General features: G+C 42.9%; 1 protein-coding gene across 1 annotated transcript; it reads right to left on the reverse strand.

Annotated features, from left to right (window-relative positions):
• Nucleotides 1–738: 738 nt before the first annotated feature.
• Nucleotides 739–24838, reverse strand: ubl3a (ubiquitin-like 3a). The gene is made up of 5 exons (XM_080854217.1): nucleotides 24128–24838; nucleotides 7254–7362; nucleotides 4937–5023; nucleotides 2935–3012; nucleotides 739–2575 (listed from the first exon to the last, which is right to left on the reverse strand). Exons 1-5 carry the CDS (start codon nucleotides 24152–24154, stop codon nucleotides 2523–2525), a joined length of 354 nt encoding a protein of 117 aa, XP_080710343.1. The 5' UTR covers nucleotides 24155–24838; the 3' UTR covers nucleotides 739–2522.
• Between the last annotated feature and the right edge of the window lie 510 nt (nucleotides 24839–25348).

Genomic DNA, 25348 nt, shown 5'->3' on the forward strand with positions numbered 1-25348 from the left:
AAAAACTTGCTTCCTTTTGCTCTGACAATGTTCCCCAACTCTGAGAAGTGTTTTTTCCAGCAGGGCAATGCTCCATGCCACACAGCCAGGCCAGTAAAGGTGTGGATGGAGTACCACCAGATCAGGACCCTGTCATTGCCAGCCCAATTTCGAGACCTGAATCCCATAAAAAAAACTCTGAAATGTGATCAAGAGGAAGATGGATGGTCACAAGCCATGAAAAGAAGCCGAGCTGCTTGAATTCTTGCGCCAGGAGTAGCATAAAGTCACCCGACGGCAATGTGAAAGACTGGTGGAGAGCATGCCAAGACACATGAAAGTTGTGATTTTAAATCAAGGTTATTCCACCAAATATTGATTTCTGAACTCTTCCTAAGTTAAAGCATTAGTATTGTGTAGTTTAAAAATGAATGTGAGCTTGTTTTCTTTGCATTATTCGAGATCTGAAGACACTGCATCTTTTTTGCTATTTTGACCAATTGTCATTTTTCTGCAAATAAATGATCTAAATGACAATATTTTTATTTGAAATTTGGTAGGAATGTTGCCAGTAGGTTATAGAATAAAACAAAAATGTACATTTTACTTTAACACATACCAATAAATAGTAAAACCAGAGAAACTGATAATTTTGAAGTGGTCTCTTAATTTTTTCCGCGGCTGTATGTATGAATTGATCTCACCAAGTCATTTTTCTTTCACTGTGAGAAGAAAATACACAAGAAAATCAAGCACTGATCCACTTCAATAGTTATTTTATTCTGTTTATAGAGTTTCTCCATTTGTAGTTGGAAGGGGAAAGCATTAGTTTTATTTACAGTCAGTTTGAAAACATTTTGCTATGTACAGATTTGAATCCTGATCAATATGAACAATACTCTTTAAGACCTAGCAATGTGTTATAAAGCATTTCCTTAAAGCAAAAACCCACAAGAGAATTGATCATATCATCAACAGCTGAAAACAAAAAGTAAGGAAAAACACAGTACAACTTGTAAATGATTAGGGGGTATCCTGCTGTAAGTACGAGACACTGTCAGCAAGTGACATTTTCTAATGTACTAATCATATTGACAATCATACACTAAACACCTATATATACCAATAAGATCTATAGTTATGTTCTATATAAGATTCATATTAAATATAATCTACACATATGTAACCTTGGAATACAATTCCCATTTTGGAAAAATATCAAAAAAAACAAAATTACAGGTTTAGATGAAAGAGCACATGCTTCACTGTTGTGCAAATGGATTCATTACATGAAGACCAAAAAAATTCCAACGTCACTCCATAATCATCTTCTGGCTTAGATTGCAAACCTCGAATTCCACTATGTTTAGACCAAAACAAACAAACATGAAAAAAAAAAAAACATGAACAAATTTAATATAAATCGAGAAGTTGTTAAATTCCCTACACAACAAAGCCGTTTCAAACTGATGAAGGCAGACAACACTGATTGGTCAAAAAGAATGTGTGGACTGTTAAAACGCGTTGTTATGCACTGATTAGACCTTCATATGAGAGTAAGGGGAACAACATATCTACCTTGTCTGCATCAAGTATTGGAATTGCACTACTAAGTATTAGGAGTTACATCCATATAATGTGCACTTCAGAAATGCATTCAGAAATTAAGGGAAAAATTCAAACAGATAAACAAAGCATCAGCCAGATTCCCTATGCTTTCAATCAGGCACGTCATCACTTGGTCTACTGCACTGAAAAAATGATTACGCATGTTGATTAAATCAGTGGTTAGAGCACTACTTGTGTCCTGGTCAAAGCAGCACAGCGGGCGCACGTGGGAGAAAGCGTCCTCTGCCTCAGTTGGGCAACACGGCTGCCTGGGAACATCCCTTCACTTTGAAAGTTTGACGTGGACAACCAATTCGAAGAATAATTAGCTAACTGTATCTGCCTCTTTATTTCATTTGGAGGGGAGGGGGCGGAGGGGTGGGGGGCTGTACGGCCCATCTGACCCTGTGAATTTCCTTCTCTCACACCGACCGACAGTCTCAAAAGCCCCAGAAGTAATGAGAGCAGCCCTGGCTCGGAAGAATCATTTGCTATGTGCAATAACATGATGAACAAGGTGGCCTTCTCCATGTGCAAACTATGTGTGTGCGTGTGTGTGTGTGTGTGTATATGAGTGTGTATGAGTGTGTGTGCGTGTGAGTGTGAGTGTAAATGAGAGAGTGAGAGATAGAGTTCATAAAAGGCCAGAGACAGGAGCTAAGATTAGGGGCAGGATGCATGGACAGCATAGTGCTGAAACTAATGGAAAGACAGCAAGCTCCGAGTCCTTCCTCATTCTCTAACCTAGGTCTAATGCTGCATCCTTTCTTTCCATATTGCAATGTCTTCACCTTTCCTATTAATTAATTTTCTCCTGGACGTGTGTGTATGTGTATGTGTGTGTGTGTGTGTGTGTGTGTGTGTGTGTGTTTCAGCAGCATGGGAGGCAAACTACGAATGCATCCTGTTCAGCTTGGGGGATGGAGGCGATGTATTTACAGAATCACACAGCAGTTGCTCTCTCCGGTCTTCTCGCGGTTTCTCTGCCCTGAAAACCAAAGAAAATGAGTATATAAGTCACTGCAGTTATAGAAATGAATGTCTAGGTGCTTTATGTATCTTTATATGGCTTGCCGTCATGCAAAGTTATACACATACAGTATACATCCACGTACAAACACACACACACACACACACAGTGGCACACAAAAGCCTGTTCATTTGAGATTTTGGCATTAGGGTTGGTGGTCCAAAGAGAAAAAGAGAGGGATAGAGAGGAGAAAGAGAGAAATTGTTACGGAACAAAAAAGGCCATGTAGAACACAGGCTGTGCAGAGTATATAGTGAGGCCTGCAGCTTGGGATCGGGTGAAACTCACACAAAGGCATGAAATAAAAAAATGGTTACCTTGGGAATTTGGCTCGGGCAACGTCTCTCTGGCGACTAAATGCATCACTGTGGTCTTTCCATGGGGCAGTTTTAATGCTGCAACACACACAAACACAAAAACATTACTGGGGCTATAGTGAGTATTACTGGGCAGTGCATCAGGGAAGACATCAATCAATTCCTTTTCAGATCCCTTTTTTTCAGCGTGATAAACCTTTATGAGCAGTACCTGTGGAAGGTAATGAAACAGCACATTAACCCTGAATTAAACCCCCATTAGGACTTTAAGAGTGAGTGTCCACATAGGGCAGGGAGCCACAGTAGGCTGCCCTCCTCATGGCAGGCCTGTCTACTATCAGTCTGGTATGTTGGTTGGTGATCTCGGCCCCAGATGGTGTCGATAGGGATTGGAGAGTCTGACATTTTTTGGCCAAAAACCTGACTGTGCCAGTTGGCGCATAATACAAACACCAACAATGATGTGAGGCTTTAATCCAGCTCCATCCCTGGTGCATATGTTGTCTAATGCGAGAGGGAAAGGAGACCATAATGCCAATGTGCGAGAACTAGATATGCTCCGTGTTGGGGAGGCTACTTTGATTCACACTGGGAGAAGTTGAACAACAGCAAAGCTACGGGCTTAGGGAGAAATGTAGTTTGATCAACTGAAGCTACTTAGAAAAAGAGATTAAATTGACAATGTACATGTGATACAAACAAACTAGAAGGGCACTTGGTAGGGCGCACACCTCCACAAAAACGAATTGCCCTATCTCGCAGTGTCCATGATTCGTTTCCGCTCTGACTACTCACTACAGATAAAAACTGACTACTGTTTGTAGTTTTAGAAATCAAATACACACAAAAAAACTGCAAAAATGTAATTTAACGACTTCAATCACTATGCAAATATGAATGTAGTTGACCTACCAGAAAGCTGCTGCAAAATGCAGTTTAACTACTTACCCACACTGGATATAATATTGCTGTTTTATAACTGCCCATGCTAACTTGAGGTTTATTGGCAGATCAATGAATTACCATGAGTGGTTGTACATGTTTGATTTGTCATGCTTTTTAAATTAAGAGTTGTCTAGAGAGCTCTTCCAATACACCCTGTGTATTCCTGATGACCATGTTTACCAAGGATGTGTGATGCTCATAACAATATGGATTAAACTTTATGAGTGGGATAACAAGCTCATATAATTTATGAAAGATAATAATTGTCTAAAACAATCCTGTCCTGTATTGCCCGTGTTGCACCCAAAAAAGCAACTGGAGCGCCTGAGCATCTGACAGGCCTATGTGGAATCTTCCCCCTTTTTTCCCTGGAAGTCCCCTTTCCGCTGTTTGGAAAGGGGAGGGTTGCCAGTCTTTCTCTCTCTCTGCCTTCTCTCTCTCTGCCTTCTCTTTCCATACCTCCTCATTCTGTCGGTTCCTTCTACACCCTCTCCTTCTCCTCCCCACCTAGGTTAACCTCGGTCTGAGGGCCAGCCAAACAAAAACAAGCCAGCTGCCCATCATTGGCCTAACTATTTCCTTTCCACCCTGTTCTTCTGAAAGCAGGTCTGTTCTCCAGACTGGAACCCTACTGCCACACACACACACACACACACACACACACACACACACACACACACACACACACACACACACACACACACACACACACACACACACACACCACTGCCACACAAACATCCCTTATGCCATTCAATGTATCTTTTTGTATATAAAACCTCTCCTGCCAGCCCCACCAAAATGAAACAGCTTCTTGATCCTTTTCAGTGTAATATTTGTGGTGTGTTTCCGTTGCACGGAACATCTGTATGTCTGGTGAACTCTGTCGAAACACTCTCTACTCTCTCTCTCCCTCGCACAGAGCAACTCCCCCATCACCCAAACTCGGGCAGGGAACTTGGGTAGGAGCTAGAGTCAGCGGTGTCCCAGGGACTCCTTTCTGACCACGGCTGCCTCAGCAAAGGAACGAGAGACAGGTGGACTTGGCGGCCCTCACCTCCTAGTGTCACGTTGCCATGCAGGAACCGGCCCTGGTAGATGAGCCTCAGGATGTTAGGACTGCTGACCTGCTCCTCCTCCCAGTCTGTTGAATGAGGGAAAGGGGGAACAAAGAGGAGGAAAGGGAGCCAGAGAGAAAAGCGGTAGAAGGGCAGAGAGGGAAAGGAGGAATCAAAGAGGGGATTGAGAGAAAGGGAACATATAGGGACAGGGAGAATAAATACATTTTCTCAAAATAGAACCTCAGTTTTAACACATTTAAATTTGAATTTTTTTGCACACACTCTTGCAGTAAAGTTAGAGGATATACCATAGGCCTACTTTAAAAGTATATGTTATATGAATTTACACTTAATTCTGGTAGTCATAATCTATATTTTGACACTCTGTTGATAGTGAAAAATACATGTTGGTTACCATTACGATTAAGACTGGGGGCTTCTTATGATCTAGGGTTGGAGTTTATATGAGGTGAGGGTAAGACCTAGGGTTGGAGTTTATGTGAGGTGAGGGTTAGACCTATGGTTGGTATTTATGTGAGGTGAGGGTTAGACCTAGGGTTGGAGTTTATGTGAGGTGACAGTTAGACCTAGGGTTGGAGTTTGTGTGAGGTGAGGGTTAGACCTAGGGTTGGAGTTTGTGTGAGGTGAGGGTTAGAGTTCGATGACAGGCCTTTGGTCCTATCTACATTATTTAGTGACAGTGCCTTTAATGACAATGCCATATGTGGTGTTTACTGAAATAACAACCCTCATTTATCCTTGGAATGCCTGACTCTGCATCTTCTTTCTCTCTCTTTCTCTCGCTCTTACTCTCCCTCTATCAATCTCTCTCTTTCTCTTTCTTACACTCTCTCTCTCTCTCTCTCTCTCTCTCTCTTCTCTACTCTTCCCTGGGAGTGTTTCCTCTCATTCCCTCACGACTCCTCGGTGACCTTCTAGGGTGGCTACGCTGAGGACAGTGGAGCAAGCGGAGTCATGAGTTTATATTAAATTAATTTTGCCTCAGTGACGTGAAACGTTCTTCCTCTCTCCAATTACCCGAAGGCTGATTCAATGCATCCCTTTTAGAATTATGACAAGCAACACATTTTTCCCCTCCAAAAAAAAAGAAAGTGCTTTTCTGTATTTTCTTTCAAATGTCATAAGCCCATGTGATCAAGTCTACAAATCCCGGTGTCCTCTAATGTCAAAATGAATTCAAGTTTTAAATACATCAATTATATATTTTCAGAGGCAATACAACCTTGCCTCTGTGAAGAAAAAAGAAAGCGGTTTTGTGTTAAACTAGGTATTTACAAGCAACGGGAATTAGTCCCGGTTCAAACCCTCACTAGCTGTGATAGAGCTCAAGCTTAATGAGTTTCACAGAGGGCAGGAAGAAACGAGACTGACATGGAAAGACAATCACAGGGAACAGAAGAGGAGAGAGGGCTAGGGATGAAAGCGATATCTGGACACCATCTGTACCATCATCCCAGCAGAAAGTAGGGAGTTTTCAGCCTGCTCCTTTTGTTTGGGGGCGTGTTTCTTGATAATAGGTTCCTGATACAGGTGCCCTTGCAGAGGTGTTTTGTCTCATGCCAAAGGCTTTGAGCACATTATCCTCCTAGATTGGCTGATCGTGCTTTACTCTCAAAATACATCCAGCCATCCTTCTTTCTCTCTCTGTTTCTCTTCTCTTTCCTTCTCACTTAATGTTTTTTTTCATTCTCAATGTTGACCTTTGAGTCTTAATGTTTGACTTGTAATTTTTTTTTTTTGTGGGGCTCACTGGCATCCATGCCAGTAAACTAAGGTGAATGTCTCCGAAGGGGATTATTTATCGGGAGCTGGGCTCAGATGAGATCAGCTCCGTCGCACAGTAAAGATTAACCAAGGATAATAAAGCATTATGCAAACAAATGAAACCAGCAACCTTCAGCATGGAAGGACAACAACAACCTTGGGGCCTGTGACTGTCCAACCCTGTCCTTTACTATAAAGAAGTCATGGGATTATGTTGGGTGTATGAGTCATCAGCGTGTGATGTCAAGTGTTGGTTCGCTCTTGATGATTTTAACACAATTTTTAGGAGTGTATGAAAAACTAGAGATGATGTGTTACACTTAATCTAGAGACAGCAACCCAACATCAGATAAATGACGCTGCATTGTCACAGGCATGGGGTTGACACAAACATACTATTGAGTATTAAATGTAGCTTCAACAGTTTTACGTAGCTACTCTCTGGGTGCTTCCACAAGATTGATCATTCGCATCTTGTGCTATGACATATAATTGTGGGGTGCGGGGGAGTTCTGTGAGGTCACTTACCCATAGGCCAGTTATCGTACACATGTTTGGCGATGTCTGCAGCCGAGTCGTTGGGTGAGAACAGGAACTCCTTTGTTTTTCCGCTCACCAAAATGAGCCTCAAGTTGATCTGGAACACACACAAAAGGTCGGGTTGTTAGGACCTCAAGCGGGAGAAATAGAGCCCTGGGCCCTTCCTTTTTCATTCTCCAGCGGCATGTTGCCAAGCCCCTCGCACCACACACAAACACACACACACACACACACACACACACACAGGGGTTTTCACTGGGCATTGGTATGATGACTGATACTCCAGTGCAATCTGAGCTCTGGAAGTAAATCTATGACCATCTGAGTGTGTGTGTCGGTGGGTGCAAAACCTTGCCATTTCAATACATTTACTTTCTCTCTAACTCTATAAAAAAAAAAAAACATTTGTATTAGGCAAGCCTGTGGCTATAGGGGCAAAGACAGAAACTACCCAACAGGAAGAAACCTCAAACAGAAGTAAACTCTAACAGGAGAGGAACAAGGGAAGCAGGCAGTAAGGGGAGCAGGTAATGGTGCAGGTAACAAAGAAGTAGGTGTGAAAACAACACCATCATGACCTACACAGCAGTATACTGTAGATGCTGCTATATACTACCTGTAGTCTGAGTGTTAAATAACCATATGAAAATCCTTTTGAATGACTTGTTCAGGCTCCATGTCCAGCAGGCCGCTATGTCTAGCAGCAGGGCCTATGAAGTGCATGGCTCATGTAACAATAGAGATATCTGGGTCATTTCTTTCAGAAACATTGTGAATGTAGATTCCCAATGTTGACACTCTCCCTCTCTTCCTCATGTAATGTATTTGGTCTGTCTCTCTCGCTCTCTCTCTCTGTCCTGTCCTCTCCTCTCTTCTCTCTCCCCCCCCCCCTCCGCTGTTTTCTCCCTCCAGCTGTTGGCTAGGCATGTCAGATGCACGTGATCATCATTATGCGAGTGTGCTTCCATGTGCCTCGTGTATGTGAGTCCACTACATCACCCCCCCCCCCCCCCTCCACCAACCCCCACTCTTTCCCCAGCCAAGTACACACACACACACACACACACACAAAGTTGGGTGGGTGATGTAACAGAACTAACACCAACGGATTGAAACAGAGATCCTCCTAAGCACTTTATCAAATCAGATTAGAGCTGCACGCAGGAGAGAACACTCAAACATCCAAATCAAAATACGCTCATATCTCTCTGATGATATCAAATCACATTTAACACACAAAGCCACACAAATTAATTTCTATGCATTTTGGCACATCAGAAACATGTTTATCGGCCAAGTAAGTTTGTAAGCAAGTAAATGATTCAGTAATTCTGAAAGCACCAAGCTTTATTACAGTGCATCTCACACAAGGTACACAAGAAGTAGGCAAAACATAATACTCCAGAATCATGAGAAATATGGGTAACCGGAGTGATAATATTTGTTGGTCTGGAGTTTAGGGAAAAGCTTTTAATAGCTTTGGGAAATTGGCAGGTTGAATATACTGATGTACAGGGAAACACCATCAGTGTTTAGTTTTGTCCCTCTACAAATCTTTATTAAGAGATATTAGCAGCCTTCAAAACACACACACACACAATAACAACACTAGAGGCTGCCCTCACATTCCTCTCTCTAAGGTCGTGCTTAGATTGGGGCAGCCCACGTGCGCACTGACCCGAGGACATGAGGACCGGAGTGCCCCTGACACATCCACCCACCAGCGGCCATCTGATGGAACAGGAGGCCGGGCAGTGCGGTGCCCTGAGCGTGAGTGTGCCGCACTGGCGGGGCACACTCACTCTACACTGACATCATCAGCTGACCGCGTGCCTGCGCCTTGCACTTGGCTCCAGACGTCCACTCTGCTCTGCTCCGCTCCTCTCCTCTCCTCTCCTCGTGGCTGGCCCAGAGCCACGTAGCTGTGGTCAGAGTCCAGACTCTTCAAAAACACAGCTGCCATAGGTCAGTTTTTCTTATTACTGGCTTTTTTCAGGATCCGTGCGGGTCAGGTTAAGCAGCATCTTCACAGTAGAGAACTGTACATTTAAAAGGGCAAGCGTGTGAGAAAGATTCAGTATTGAGACAGAGAGAAAGCCTTTAAGTACTCCTCACAAAATAACACCCAACATAAACTCAGATCCGATTATATTTTCCTCCCGTTATAACAAGTAGTGCCATGGCAATATCCAGGTAAGACAAGTACCTGGCACTTTGCATAAAAAAAATCTATTGAATTCCAAACAATGGAAATGCCTCTGAAACACTCTAGGGCTTTCTTCCTTGTTGTTCGCACAAAAACCGTGACGTCATGCCTTATAGTCTTTTTTCCTATTTAAAGGAGCACAGGGCTGCACAACAATGAAAAGAGGATAACAGACACCTTGTTCTTGTTTCCATAGCGACAGGCCAGGTTGGGAGCTACAGCTTACTGGGGAAACACCTCCAGGCAAGCGTTCTTCCTGTTCCACTGCTTTCTCTCTCTCTCCAGTTTTATCCACATCTCTCTCTCCCTCTCTCTCTCTACCTCTCCCTCTTATTCTCTCTCTCTCTCTCTCTCTCTCTTTGTCTTTATTTGTTGTGCAGGTAGGCCCACAATGCATGTCAATGAGGCTTCAGAGAGAAGTGAAGGAAATCCATTCAGTGATGTGTAAACAAAGTAATCCTGCTCTGAGTATGGGGTGGTGGTTTGGGGAGACCCACACCTAAGCGGCTCCATCCCCACTGCAGGTGCTCGCCACTGAGCTAAGCTGCGCGTGCAGGGAAAGGAATGATGTCATTGCATGCTTGTTCTGTAACACATGGGAGAGCACAGAGGAGGGTTGGAGAGAGACATCCTCAAAGGAACGCCTGACAGGAAACACGGTTTGCTGCCTGAGCTCCTGAGGATGTGCTCCCACACACACACACACACACACACACACACACACAGACCCATCCTTAGGGTCTGTGGTGGCTAGACAGTGCATGGTGATGGCTACCTAGGAGAGGAAGGCACTGGAGAGAGACACAGAGGAAGAGCAAAGGATGACTGCCTACCAGGGGAGGCTTAGAAGAAAAACAACAGCAGCTGACTGCATACAAATGACGAGAAAAAGCCATCATAACAAGTAGGCTTAATGCACCTTCAGCTACTGACTCTAAACTGTTATGGTAATGGCTACCAGCTTTACGTTTGTGCTGGGACCAACAACCGCGCAATCTTTTCCCTCCGCTTCTGCCTCCGCCCCATAACATCACATATGCACCCCCTACACACACAGACTGAGCTGTCTTATCATAAGATCCTTATGCAATAGCACATCAGTGAGAGTAACATTGGAAAACAACGCCGCTGGCAAGGATTTCTCTAAATAAGTCCAGTGAATGTTTTAGAGTGGAGAGAAATTAGTAAGCTCCCTACTGCTAGCCAAATGTGTACCCAGACTAAGCATGAAGCAGTCTGGGAGGCTCAGCCCACCTGGAGTCCCTATTCGTTTCAAAAAAAATAAAATAACTTTTCAGATAAAAAACACATGAAAGACCTTCACCAGTTTCAACAGTAAATGCAAAGCATTACATTTGTTCTTGTTCGCTGATGAACACATTGAACAGTGACTCAGTGATTTTACCTTGTTCTCTGATAAACACTCTTAACAGTGACTCAGTGATTTCACATAGGACAGATGAGAGCAGCGGATCCGAGGGTGACTAATAGTGATGGGAAGTTCGGATAATTTTACCGACTCGAAATCTTTGAATCTCGTTCAGTTAAAAAAACAAATATTTTTCCGAGTCATACGTTTACGGCGGATGCTCAACATTTTATAGTCAATTCCCTGGCCTAAATACTTCCACTGCAAACACGCATCATATTCTCATGTAGGTTAGTGCATGTATTCTGCATAATTTTCTGCATTCAAATAACGTATCATGAAAGTTTGGATGAAATGGTAATTTATTATCAAACTAGCATTTAACGATCACAGCAAACAATTACGCTGCACTGAACTGTAAGTAAAGTACAAAAAAGTTAAAATAACGAAACCTGTAATTATTACTTATGAACGAATATCAGTCACGTCTTACTAAACATAGTCACGCGAAAGTGGGCATGGTTAATAACTCCTTTCTGTTTCCTCTTCTGAGCGCATGTTACGTGAAAAATTATCCAAAGATCTGTATCCGTAGACCCAGTCAAAATGAACGAATCATTTCTGTGTTCTCTGGCTTTCAAAGCTGAGCCTATGCAGGTCACGTGAAAAATTAAGACTTGTGTCGTTCACGAATCGTTCACCTCCCGACCGTGTCTTTGAATCATTGTTTCGTTCTTCTGCCAACCGAGTCTTAGGATCAACGTTTCGTTCTTCTGCCAACCAAGTCTTTGGATCTATGATTCGTTCATCTGCCGGATTCGAGTCTTTGGATCCTTTTCCACGTGACCTGCATAGGCTCAGTACTGGTAGCTAGAGGAAACAGAAATGATTCGTTCATTTTCCGACTGGGTCTTCGGATACGAGTCTTTGGGTCATTTTTCACGTGACCTCCATTCAACTAATCATTTCTGTTTCCTTGGCTTAGCCTATGCAACCATAGACAAAGAATGAATTAGTAGTATTCTATGTCTATGAATGCAACAGTCCCGATGCGCGGCCACGAGAAAATGAACAAAACTCTTTTTAAGAGGACTCGTTACTCTCGAGTCCTTGTAAGGATTCGTTCAAAATGAACGAATCGTTCACAAACGATACACCACTAGTGACTAATGATAAACAGGCAAATATCAGATATATATTTGGTGCAGCGCATTCTCTTCTCACAATTGTGGCAGGCAGTATTCCACACATGACTATACAAAATCTCTCAACACAATTGAGACAAGGACTTAAAGAAATAGTACAGAGCATGGGAGTGGGTATGAAGAAGACAAAGAGGACTAAAAAAGGAAGAGAAAAGGCAGTGGTTGTGAGAGGCTCGTTGGCTGTATTTTATAAATAATAGGTGATGACGTCAAGCTTGTTTTCAAGAGGAACTGCTTGTGTGATTTATGCTAGAAACACACCGCACCTCAACAAACTGCTGACATAGCTTTAACATTTTTCATTTCAGTTCCAACCAACACATCAGTCAATGAAAAATATGCAGAAAAGTGTACTTGGAACATCTTATCCTGTCAGGATTTTTTACATCTCATTTTACCGACTTCAAGTAAATTCCCCTGTTAAGCCAGTCACGGCACTGGGAGTTTAGTGGTCGATCAAAATCATTGGCTTTTGGAAAGCTGAACAGTGTACAAAATTGTAAAAAACTTCATCATACATGACAGAAGTAACATTGCTTTTTCCTTCTATTTGCATGTTACTATGGACTGGAAAGCCAAGGCTTATTATGGTGTATTGACTGAATAACGTGAATGTAAGGATGTATATGAATGAAAGTGTCTAAAAATAGCCCAGAGCGAGCACAGACACACACCTCCTTCCTTTCTCCCTCTGCCCTGCAGCGTCCATTTTCATTAGCTTGATCAATCCAGGCTCGGCCTCACTTCAGTAGCTGCAACCGGGCGAATAAAGCAGGAGTGACAGGGCAACACACTACCCCCCTTCTCCTCCCCACCATTCTTCTCTTTTCTCTTCTCTTCCCTACCTCAGTGTTCCCAGCATTCAGACAGGTATCACTCTCTCAACACCTGACAGCTCAGCACTCACGTGGCAAAATGGTAGCCATCAGCCACACTATCCACACTCCACTCATTCCCCTACTTTCTTTCTTTTTCAGGGGGGCAGGTGTCACCTTGACTTCACATCATTTCCAGGACAGTGACTATTGACAGGAGGTTGTTAAGAAGAAGGGTCAGGGCTTAAGGGCATGAGGCCCGGTGGACTGCTAATCTCAGGTTACAAGTAAGATCAGAACATGTGATAAAAGCTAGTATCATAAACTCTCACCATACAGTACAACCTTGCAAACACATATCGCTGTGGACCTTCAACTATTTCCCCCAATGTCCCAGGAGTGAAAAGTCAAATAATCTAGGCCTAGCTTGTCACTCCACCTAAATGAAAACATTTGGCTCTGTGTAGTTTCATTTGCACTAGGTCCTGAAAATAAAGTACTGATTTGAGATCATGACCAGGCCTTTGTGTGAGGTAACCCAAATAAAGAGCTCTTAAAACAAACCCCAGGGAAAGCAAAGACAATAGACAGAGAGGCTAACTGATTTGGTAGCGTATGGGTATATGATGATTACCACTAAAATTGCCTTGGGTACAGGCTTGAGGGCATTAATGAGGGCCTGAATGGTGGAAGATTATTCTCCAGTGACTATTTGTGTGTCGAAAGGTGTTGAAAATCCTGAAAGCTCTGGGTGTTGATGTTCATCTTCCTGCCTTGCTCCAGACAGAGGGACTCTTGCTTGTTCTTTGCCACTCTTAGAGGATGAGGTCTCCAGTGAACAGGATTAATGAAAAGACCTGACCTAAGACCCAATAATCCTTTGAAAAACATCACCAACTGCGCTGCCCCTTCCTGGATAACAATGACTTAAGCTAGATCGACCTTCTGTGTGTGCTGGGTGTGCTAGTTGCCTGGCCACTATTACCACTGGTCAAACTACTGGCAGTGGTTGCAGTGGAGTGCCTTTTATGAGACACCAATAACAGCAACGCACTTGGATCCCTCAACCCCTCCTCCCCTCATCGCAGCAGCACAAAGGCTCCCTTTTTACCACACAGGACACCAGTCAGTACTCGACCCCGAGTCAGAACATCACAGGAAGCCATTCATCAGCATGTGATGGCTGTCCTGCGTCAGGCCCATTTACAAAAAATGTTAAAACGGGCAGCAAAAAAAAGAAAGGGATAATTTCATTACAATATGGGCCAAGATTTGAATAGCCCACTAAACATATTTAGAAAACTGCCAAGAGGCAAGTGGTGGGAAGGAAAAGGGGTGAGGGGTTGAGGGGGAGGGAGTGCTACGCTGCTCTCTCACGAGAAGCTAATTTAGTCTTTGATGACCCCTGTATAGTTCAGAGCTAAAGGTGAGTGGGTGGGGACTCGAAGGTTCCATGCCTGTGAGTGACAGACATGTCTGTGTAACAACCACAAGACGAGACCCAGTTTTCTGTGGTTGTTTAATGAGGGATCAGTGCCCCACTACCTTAATCTGTTTCATTACAGAATAGGCTAGGCCCTATGTGTCTTTCAACAGGCTGCAGTCTGTTCATCCACAAAGTGATGTCATACGCAAGCATGAAATATTTTGCATATAGTTTTAAGCATTAATAAGTGTTACCAAACATTAAATATAACCTACTAGCAAAAACCAATCAAATATAACCTAAAATGGTCCTAGGTTCCTCTATGATGTTAAGTAAGACTTCACCGGTGTTATTGAAAGCCACAGCTTAGGTGACTTCCACATATGTTACAATGTTTTCATGGCCAGATCATGTTGCAGTAGTACTAAAGCCCGTAAAGTAAAGATTAGCTGTGACATTACCACACTGACTTATGGTTTAGCCTAGCATGGACAGGTACCAACATTCTATACCTCTACTCTGTGACCAACAGACACACAATAGCAAACCACATCTGAAAACAGCTTTAGCTTGTTCCGGGGATACAGCATTGTGTTCTCATTCAGTCCTTCATTTATGGATCCCACCCTGTTGTCATCATCCCTTTGCTGATCTCGGGTGGGCTTTCTCCACGGGCCAATTACAGACAGATGGAGAGGCGGGTGAAGGGGATATTCAGATAAGACCTCTGAAATCTCTCCACTGCTCTTGGGATCTAATGCAGAGTGACATGTCGATCTGTGAGGACTGACGTGATTCTCGCTTCCCATGCTGTTTGTGTGTGTGTGTGTGTGTGTGTTTGTGTGTGTGTTAGAGAGAGAAATACAGAGAGTATGAGAGAGGGGGTGAAGGAAAGAGAGAGAGGGAGAGACATCTAGTGAAACTCTCCTATGTGAACATGTGTGTGAGAGAGTGTAGGTTTGCAGGACTGTGTTATGGTGTCAGGTTATCTTTGAGTATGCATGTGCTTTGCATTTGAGTGTGCGCATGTAAGTATATGGGTGTTGGAAGATAAGTGGTTTACACAATGTAGTAGAGTGAGGCCACAGTGCCTCTTAAAGTGCTAATATGACAGCTTTTAGAGCACTCAAGCACTGATTCAAAAACACAGGTGTACTCCATTCCTTGGATTAAATACTACACCATGAAATACTGAGGACGAAAAGTCTTTGGACTATGTAGAGTATACACAAACTATAAAAAGGCAAAAGTACTAAACTAGTATTTCAACAGCATTAGTATGGATGAAAAACTAAACTTAATTCACATGGCTGATACGGACACTGGCGCAGCAGGGCTATTTTAATCCAGTCGAGTCACAGCCCAGCATGCTGCCTCTTTAATTTCTGTCTTAGGCCCCTGCGTTCTACCAACTGCCAATTGTTCATAACTGCCAACACTTTCCCAGGGCATGACCTTCGTGCCAGGGTGTGAGGACGAGCAGGTGTCCGCCTTTGACTTCCATTGCAAAGTTCAGACAATTATCAAGAGCCTCTTAACAAGAATTCACCCATTCAAATAGGAGACTTCTTGCCCTCATCCTGTTGCAAACACAGATGGTGTTTTTTTTTGGTCTCACTGAGGAAGGTGTCACAATCCTTCCAGTCAGACAGTGCCTCTTGTCACCTCTACTCACCTCTTGGCTTCATATGTCAGTCAGGTGAAACAGTTTCACATCAAAATGAACCTAGAATGGCTAGAGGGATGGCTCTGAGGGGACTCTACTGTTTTCAAAATCTACCTGAAGATCTACAACCAGATGTCATCACGCAACTCTAGAAACATGGCCAAAGGTGTTCCCTGGGCCACATTTATCAAATGGTTTATCAAAATGCTTGATGGTATCTGCAAAGGCACCACAAGAAGGATCGAGACACTCTTTCATTAAAACTGCAACTGAGGTTTCGAGTCTTCTAAACCAAATTCTCAACAGAGGCCCGGTTATTTGCTGATTTCCTTACACAAATATGACACACGCAACACAAAGGCTGCCAGCACTGTAAACACACTGACCCACCTCCAGTGCTCTGAGACCTTCATTCAGCACACACACGGCTGGAGAAGACGTTCTGCTGATGCAGAAAGATTGCGGTCTGAGAGCAGCCTTGGGATGATGAATTAGTAATGGTATGTTTTACTCCACTCAGCTGTATCTACTGTGCACACTCGGTGAGTAGTTAACAATGACGAAGACTGAGGGAGGAAGGGAGGGGGAAAAAAGAACACGATGAGGCCGTTGCATTTGGCTAACTCAGAGGTCTGCCTCACTACACAGACAGGGCCTGGCCTCTCTGAGCCATTAGCATCTGTGGTAAACCACGAGCACAGCACAATAGCAGCTGGAGGTTTGGGCTTGTCCAAACGCTCGTTCAGCACTCCTGAAGGACATCCTGTCCAGACACCAATAGGCTGGTATATGGTAGAGACAGACAGACAGAGGGAGAGAGAGAGAGGGAGAGGGAGAGAGAGAGGGAGGGAGAGAGGAAGAGAGAGAGGGAGATACAGAATGTACAGAGCAACAAAGCAAACAAGAAACCTGGGCACTTTAAGGAACTTGAAGTGTTATTACAGGGGAATCAATAATACAGACCATGTGGATGGCTTTTATGAGGGAGAATGCTTACGAACTGAGCTCATGCTTTGACCATCCCTTATCCCTTTCCACATAGAAACGCTACAGCAGCCAACCAGGCAACGCAGATCCAGAGGAATTAGCACAGATTGAGGCTTCTAGCATTTACCATGCTCAGGCCATAAGGCATTCAGACGGAAGACTGCACCGTGAACCTGTCCCTGTGTCACTGAAGCATGAGCTAGGAGAGGGAGCTGTGATGCTGAATTATTAAGGTTGTATGTCCTCATCCACACAGGAGCACACAGAATGTAAAGAGAGAACCATAACAGAGGAACAGGTATTCACATCCCTACTATACAATATAGGGCAATTTATTCCTGCTTTTGCAAAGTCGATTATAGCCTAACAACTGTTTGCTGCCTGCTATGGATAATTAAAACAAAGTGAACCATCAAAGGAAGAGGAAGGGCTTGATCCTTACATGGATCCTGATGCCGGGAACCGGATACATTAGACAGACTATGTCAGTGAGGATCACAAAAACTGGATCACTGAAGTCCCAGAAGACAACACCCCAACACACACCACACAAATCATGAGATGTAATGTGAATAGCTGTCCATTCAAAGTGGTTAGTCTAAAAGGGGTAGACGAAAGGAGAGTTGATGCACGTGCTTACATTCAGAGAGAGAGAGAGACAGACAAAGAGAGAGAGAGAGAGAGAGAGAGAGAGAGAGAAAAATTGACAGAGATAGAAAGGCAGATGAGAGAAACATAAATAAACAGTGAACTCGACAGGAGGATGGGACAGAGAGAGAGAGAGACAGAGAGAGAGAGAGACAGAAAGACAGAGAGAGAGAGACTTATATCTCTTTGCCAAACGAAAGCAGGCAGCCCCTTGCCCTGGAGCCACTGGTCACGTGCTTTGCAGCAGTAAAGGCCAGACATCTGCAGAGACACCGTGGTGAAGAGGGCAGGGTGGGGGGGGGGGGAACGGAACTGCTGGGCAAATTGAAATGTCCTTATCCTGGAATTGCCAGATGGCACAGAAAACTTCCAGGAGCCCATTCTCTTTCAACTTGCTGGCCTCTGTGCTTTATACAATATGCCCCTGTGTCTCGTTAGCGTTGCTTCGTGGCCTGGTCTCGTCAGACAAACACCTCGTTGAACAGCCCTTTAAAAGATACATGCACTGGGGTTTTTATGGAGACTTCTTCCTTTCAACTTTTTTCTTTTACCGGTGACCACTACCCCGACCGACCCCCATGACCTGAAGAGCCTCAGAAGTTTTTCCTCCTAAGACTCTGATTTCTATTTCATTCAAAAAAGTAAAATAGCTCTACTGTTTAACAACGGCATCTGAGATTTAAAAAAAACTCATATTTTCAAAGTCCCAAATCAGCACATCATCATGTAGAAATAATGACATTTTAACCATAAATGGCAGACATTCTAAAAGCCTTTCCAATGCACTAGCAACACAAAAAGTACCGGATTGCAGACCTTTAGTTTTCTCTACCTTGTTATTAAGGCTGTGATGAAACACACTATTATCACATCAGCAAGAGCACCAATCAATAAGGCTGTCCTTAATTACTTAAATGGGTCCATCAATGTGCAATCAGAACATAATCTAAGTGTCCTACAATCCTACAATGAGTTGAGACAGATTGACCATTTTCGGTTTTCATTCTATGTTTTGCTACACGTTACATCATCACCATCATCGTCATCATCAAAGCTCAACAATGTAACAGGCTACTTTGAGGTCTCTGTTCAGCTGCATGTCATGCAGACCAATTAAAACAGAGACATAACTGCCTTCAGTTTAATTCTCCCCAGCAATATTACTTGGAAATGCTATTAGATGTAACATAAATTCCCATTCACAAAACGATACGTTTATTAACACTAAATCCATAAGACTTTCATTGTCTCCCTCATTTCTACCACATTAAAATCACTGGACCGTAAACCAGCCTGTCCGCTCTGCCTCATTTGGACATAAACTCCCTAAGGTTAATTGGCCTCAGTCACATCTTTACGGTTCTCATGCTTCATGCACACAATGTCAAAACATAAGCTGCCTCTTGAGCTTCCATGCATGTTGATTTGAAGCGAGCAGCACAATGCTATGGACATACCGTGTGCTATTCATTTCTACGGTTCTTCCATTAACAACATATTTTCATGAATGCCCTACCAATTGAGTTCCCTGGTTGTCATTTTTTCCTTCTAATGTGGACTACAGGGTATTCTAAATTATTAACAACCTCTTCATTTGCAGAGCCTTGCCGAGTAATTGTCCAGTTTGGTATTAGGTCAGACATGCCATGGCAGTCTACAACCACCCGCCTTAATAAATGATACTCAACTGACGGGCAATTACCGTCCACAATCTTTTTGTATTTAGGGCAGCCTATTTTAGAAATCAGTTCTTCTCCAGCTCTGCCTACTGTTGCCTCAGTTTGGTGGACTATTGTCTGGTAAATGGTCACAATCACCCAAGCTCGTCTCTCTTCTTCTCTCTGAACTGTACACTTGTTCTGTGCACTACCAGTGTAAGATCACATGCACTAGAGCATTCTAACTAGTTTGTTAATTCTAGTGTAAAATTGTAGACTGTATAGCCATGCTGGTAATTAACCCTTCAATTAATCTGTCATCTTACAGCCGGTTGATTGTACCCTTCCTGGTTTAAGCTCAGAGTAAGCAAGGGAGGGTGATGAACCACAACAGCTTTTCCATCCAGAAATACCTTCAGTGCCACAACCTGTCTAAGCTTCAACAAATATAATGTACCAGCTGATAAAGCTTCCGTGCTAACCTCTTCAGGCACAGCTTCAGTTGTAGCTGTTTGTCAAAAAATCAGAGAGACTATAATTTTGAACACTCTCTCGCTTAGTTAGCGTGACCGTTGCACAACAATGCTTTCGGGAAAATGCAAACCAGGTCAATCAATTCTCAGCAAAAGGTGTCCAGATGAATATCGCAAAGCAAATATTTATCTGCCAAACATTAGGCCGGCGGCACCAGGCTATATGAACTAGGCTATATGGCAGATATAGGGAGGAGGCATAGAAGAGAATAAAGGCCTGTACCACCAGCTGGGAAAAGACCCTACCAGTATATTACATAACCAAAATCTTATAGGTTAAGTCTTTCATGACCACATACGAGAGAGGAGAATTTCTCACTTGACTATGTTTGATCAGAAATGAACAGAGGTAATGCACACAACAACCATCCAAGGGAAGACCGACCGAATTCAGCACATCAGACAGACTGAGACTAAATCACAAGACATGACAGCAAGTAGGACGTGCTAAAGAAGCAGCTTGAACAGGAGTGGGCTAAGCATTTATAAATGTGTGCACCTCTCTCAGACTCTGCTGTAAATTGTCCTCAGTCGAGTTGAAAAGCTCCTTTATTGAGTGAGTCTGTGCCACTTCCTCTCTCCCTCCCCCCTCTCTCACTCTCTCTCTGTCTCTCCCTCAAGTCTTTAACCCCCTCATGGCCACTCTGCTGCAGGGCTTTTTCCAGGCTAATCTCCTTTTCTGCTCCCAACATTTGATGAACCTTTTTTTGTCCCCCCTCCCCTCTACCCTGGAGCATCAACTAAAAGTCTCTCCCTCTTCTTCTTCTTCCTCTAACTTCCATCCATCTATACTGACAGGGAGGGGATGCATTCAGGGGTAGCCAACTGTGACGTCCAATTCGGGTCAGGGGTTGGTGGGGCTCTCGTCCATCATGCCTTTTCCCACTCCCGCTCTATAAATGACCTCATCAGCACCCATTGTGCTAGGGTGGAACAGTACTTCCTGCCTTCCTCCTTATCTGGAATATGATTTGTGATTGTGTAAACGTCTAAAATGACACAGCATTTGTCAGGAAAAACAGGTTTGGCTTCATAGCCTTTAAAACCTTATCTGCTTCAGGCTGTATTCAGCTGGCACATAAGTACATTACATGTATAATACAGCACTGGGACAAGAGTAAGATTACGATTATGTAATAAATATAATGTACATTCAAACGGTGGCGCATTTCTCAAAAGTGACATTGTCTAACCACCGTCGCAATCTCCATCATTACAACCGTGATTGAGCAATTTGGTGTTTCTCAAAACACGTAGTTCCAACAATCAGTTGCATGGTTGCAACATTGTTGGGTGGTTGAAACTGCTGCTTGCGACCACCCGTTAGAAGCGTCGTTCCTGGAGAGTTGCTGTTGTCAACATTTTTTTGCGTTAGTTTGACAGGATTGGCCATATCCCTGCCTACCTGAACACCCACCAACTGAGAATTTCTCTTCATAAATTCATTATACATTTTCTTCTTGAGTGAAGCATAAACATAATTGTAACAATTACAAACAGCTTATCTGTGAGAAATAGCACTGACAGATACATGTACCAAACAACAATGTTGCTAGGACTATGGTGGCATGAAGGAAGTGGGGATTTGCTACATAGCTACTATGGCTTCGACAAACAATCGTGAGTTTCAACCAACAATGCAGCAGGTTCAGCAGGGACTTCTGTAGTTCTTTGAGAAATGCCCCCCTGAATAGGAGCATTCTATTTCGACAGAATAGGAGGCTTTTCCTTCCAAATCAATCAAACAACTGCCGAAAGAGTCCATTGGTCTATGGATTCATGACACCAACACTCAACTATTGAACAGTGTTAATGCAACCACATGTAGTCCTCTAACCATCAACGACTCAGACAGTCAAACTAGAAACAATAAAGGATCCATTCACAGAATACTTCCCATCATACAAGCGGAAACTAAACAAGATTATTATAGTATATATGTGCACAAGCTTACAGTAAAATTGTATTTTTTCATGTCTTGTTGAAACACAAGAACAAACCTGACTTTAAATGGAAATTTATGTTGACTTATTGCATCCTATAGGAAGCGTGTGAGACTTCACCTGCCCACAGTTTGATGCGAACGACTGAGTCAGAATAGGGGCTAATGAACAACCTTCCAGTGAGGGAATGTCTGCAATGTCCCGTTCACCGCCCATTGCATTGTTTCAATCTGTTAAGAATTGTTGGGATAGGCTATGACGGCAGGGCGGGAACCTCAAGGGACATCTCCATTTACCACCCTTCTCCTACAAACATAGTAATCCTTTATTTGCTAGCAAATGGTTAAGTATTTTAGTGAAGAAATGTGTGGATTTAGTATGTGGATTTGTCATAAAGGTGCCAAAAAGGATAGCTGAAGTGAAAAGTGCAGTTTATTTGTGTCAAATGTCTGCAATCTGCTTCAGACTATTTTACTGTTACTGTTACATAAAATTGGTATACAAATCAAGCATGTGTATCCACAGCTGTAAGTTGACATCCATGAAGTTGGAGTTTTAAAACTGTTGAGTATAAGCCTATGAATGTTTTCTACCAATGTGATCCATGTCAATCAATGTTGAGGCAGTTGTTGTGGACAGCTCTGTGCTGGAAGAGACTAATATGGCTGGAGTGCTAACAATGTGGACAAAATTGGGAAAATGCTAGAACAAAAGTGTCAACACTTGCAAATAGCTAACGGCATGTCCAGTTTCATTGTGTATTCTGGGGACTGTGGTGTTGTTTGTCTGTAGATGTGGTTCACACCAGTCATGTCTGGATGTACACCAACATAGCTCAAAGACATCACAAAAGTGCTGTGTATACTACAACAGACAAGAGAGGTGTCTCTACATGGCCATGGTTTTATGAGAAATATCGATGCTTGACGACATCAGTACTGTCAGTGTCAGTAAGTATCACCAAATGCAAAACTTCTGCTAACACTTGAGCTTTCTTTGCCACAGAACAAGAAGGTCTAGGTTGAGATTGTAATCTACACAAGATACCACATAGGCTACTTGCCAAACTAAATTAAACATGAAGTGGTATCAATATCACCGCATAAGAGCTGCCTCTTTATATTAAAATTAAAAAAAGGACAAGTCTTGGCAATTAACAACAAAGAAGCCAATGTAGGGTCAGTGGCCTATCTGATGTGCAGTTTCCTTTTAAATGTTTTCAGAGTGTCTAAGAAACTGAGAGGAAAGGAGAAGGGGGGCAAAAGGGAGATCTTCCACAAGGATAATGACACATACCCTTTGACACACACACACACACACACACACACACACACAGTCATTGTTTGACACCAAAAGCCCCACACACCTCCCCCACCTACCCACCCCTGGAAGTGGACCACACACTGATGTGCCAAAACTGCTCTGGTTAATTTTACATGAACATTACAACTAACTACGAAGAAATCTGATCCCTGAGCCTAACACATAGGTGGTGCAAAAGACACCAGTGGATATTATCCCAACATGACATTCCTGATTGGCTGGCATGATAAAAGACATTTAACTGCACAGTATATCCCACAAATATCATTAGGCTTACTAGTTTTTGGACCATATGCCGAAAGCTCTAAATGGGGAATGCTCTCTATTGAGATCTTGAAATTGACCATGTCCTCACAGCCAGTAACCTGAAAGCTAGATCAGACAAGAAGCAGACAAGAACCACATTTCCATATGGGAATGCATGGCAAGAGATTCACTGGATATTTCCCAACTGTCTCATTATCATTTGTGTAATGCTGTCTGACGAAGGGGGTTGTATTACAACACAGCCAAGTGATCAAAGTAAACTAACTAGGATATAGGATTATGTGAGTAAATTGAGGAACTACCAACTAGTCCAGTAGGCTTCAGTTTCGGCTTAGTTCAGTAAAGCGAAATAGGCCAGGCAGGCATAACTTCTAAAAGGTGTTCTTACGACTGGCCGATTTGTATGGGAAACAGTTGGCAAGATAGGCCGTTTCAGAACAAAACCAAATATTCAAGGTGGGCGAATTACCCCCCACTAAGCCGTCAATGATTAGCCAAAACTCAACTGGAAAATCAGTCGACAACAAGTGTGCAATGCGTTGTTTATATCTCCTAGCTTACAGCAATGGTTGAATATGAAAATGTATGGAAGTAGTCTCTAATAAAAACAGAGGGGGGACCCGTAATCGTCATCCGCGTATTCCTGTACGTTAGCTGTTTGCAGATGTTGTCATTCTCAATAATGTATACAAGTCTCAAAGTTCTACTACAAACCTGAAATTGCACGAGTTTAATGAAACACAGTTAAAAACTTTATGAGAGGAAGGAACTTGCTTGGTAGGCTATTCCAAAGAGTGTCTATAAAAGCGTTCTCACCATATCCGCTGGGATAGTGCCCGTCATCTTAGAACAGTGTCCTTTCGCAGTTTCACAGTAGAAAGTATTTCCTTGTATTCACTTCGTTCTTTTCTGTCTTTGTTTTAACAACTGATTAACCATAGGCTATGCTGAGGTCAATCAAATACCCTTCAACAAATTGTATTCGTTACTCCTGTCCCCACCACGAATACGCAGAGGTAGTTGGGCAAATGCAGGAATGTGTTGTTATATTATTCATTTGTTTAGGAATTCTTCAGATTCACTTTATAAAAAAAATAGCCGAAATTTCTTTAGCGTGGGAGGTCCCACTCCCATTCCCGAGAAAATAAAATATATCAATATTGAAAAGAGGTTCCTACGCCATAGGAAAACAGATTTATGATGAAATATCCAAGGGTCGACCTCGACGTAATTTCGTGCGTTTTACCAAAATATCTTCAAAAGAACATAGCTTCCCTATTCCGCTGATGTAGACGACACAAATAATAGCAGTTCGTCCGGTATTTCGTCGGTATGTCGTTTTTCACTAACTGTGCTCCTCTGCGCCGCTCACTGCTGTCATCCTGTCTCACAAAAACATGGCGGCACTTCTCATGAGGAAAAAAAACTGAACAAGGAACTATGGCTGGTTAGCTAGATAAAAAGAGCACGATGTCGTTTGGTAGGCCTATGTAAATGCATAGCCTACGCCTCCGTACGACTTTTGTGAAGGGGCGGAGAATGTTTTTTTTTTCCTTGGCTATGAAGCACGCCTCCCTCCTCAAAGGTCGATGCTCCTATCGCATAGAGCAGCCTCGTGTGATCTTCGTGCGTTCAGCCAGATGGCCATATAGCCGGGTGTTTTTTATTTGATTGTAAACAAATACAATTGTAAGTATAAGCACAGAAGGGTAGGCCTATAGATTTATTTCGTTTTTGGTAGGCCTATATTTAATTAATTCTAGTCAATAGCGCTATTTACTCACAGATATCAGAATCAGATTTTATTGGCTAAGTAAGTTTGAACAAACAAGGAATTTGACCTGGTGAACTGACTCTCAATGTGCTTACACATAATATACATTACAACACAACACAAACAAACACAATACAATCCAATAATTAAAAACGAATCACAATACAATACAAAAACTAACAGTGCAATGGTGTATGAAAGTTTGAGAAAATATATACAGGAGCTGGGAATTGTTACAATAGTGCAAAGAAGAAGTGGAGAGT

The sequence above is a fragment of the Sprattus sprattus genome (assembly GCF_963457725.1).
Source record: "Sprattus sprattus genome assembly, chromosome: 1".
In the NCBI taxonomy this organism is placed as follows: domain Eukaryota; kingdom Metazoa; phylum Chordata; class Actinopteri; order Clupeiformes; family Clupeidae; genus Sprattus; species Sprattus sprattus.

Bases quoted from the DNA above. Each gene is read 5' to 3' on its own strand.
- ubl3a (XM_080854217.1), bottom strand. From the start codon at position 24,154: ATGACGGGCACTATCCCAGCGGATATG. The intron at 5,024-7,253 runs GTAAGTGACCTC...CTCATTCAACAG, and splicing joins GTACGATAACTGGCCTATGG to ACTGGGAGGAGGAGCAGGTC. The intron at 3,013-4,936 runs GTGAGGGCCGCC...TGTGTGTTGCAG, and splicing joins TGGCAACGTGACACTAGGAG to CATTAAAACTGCCCCATGGA.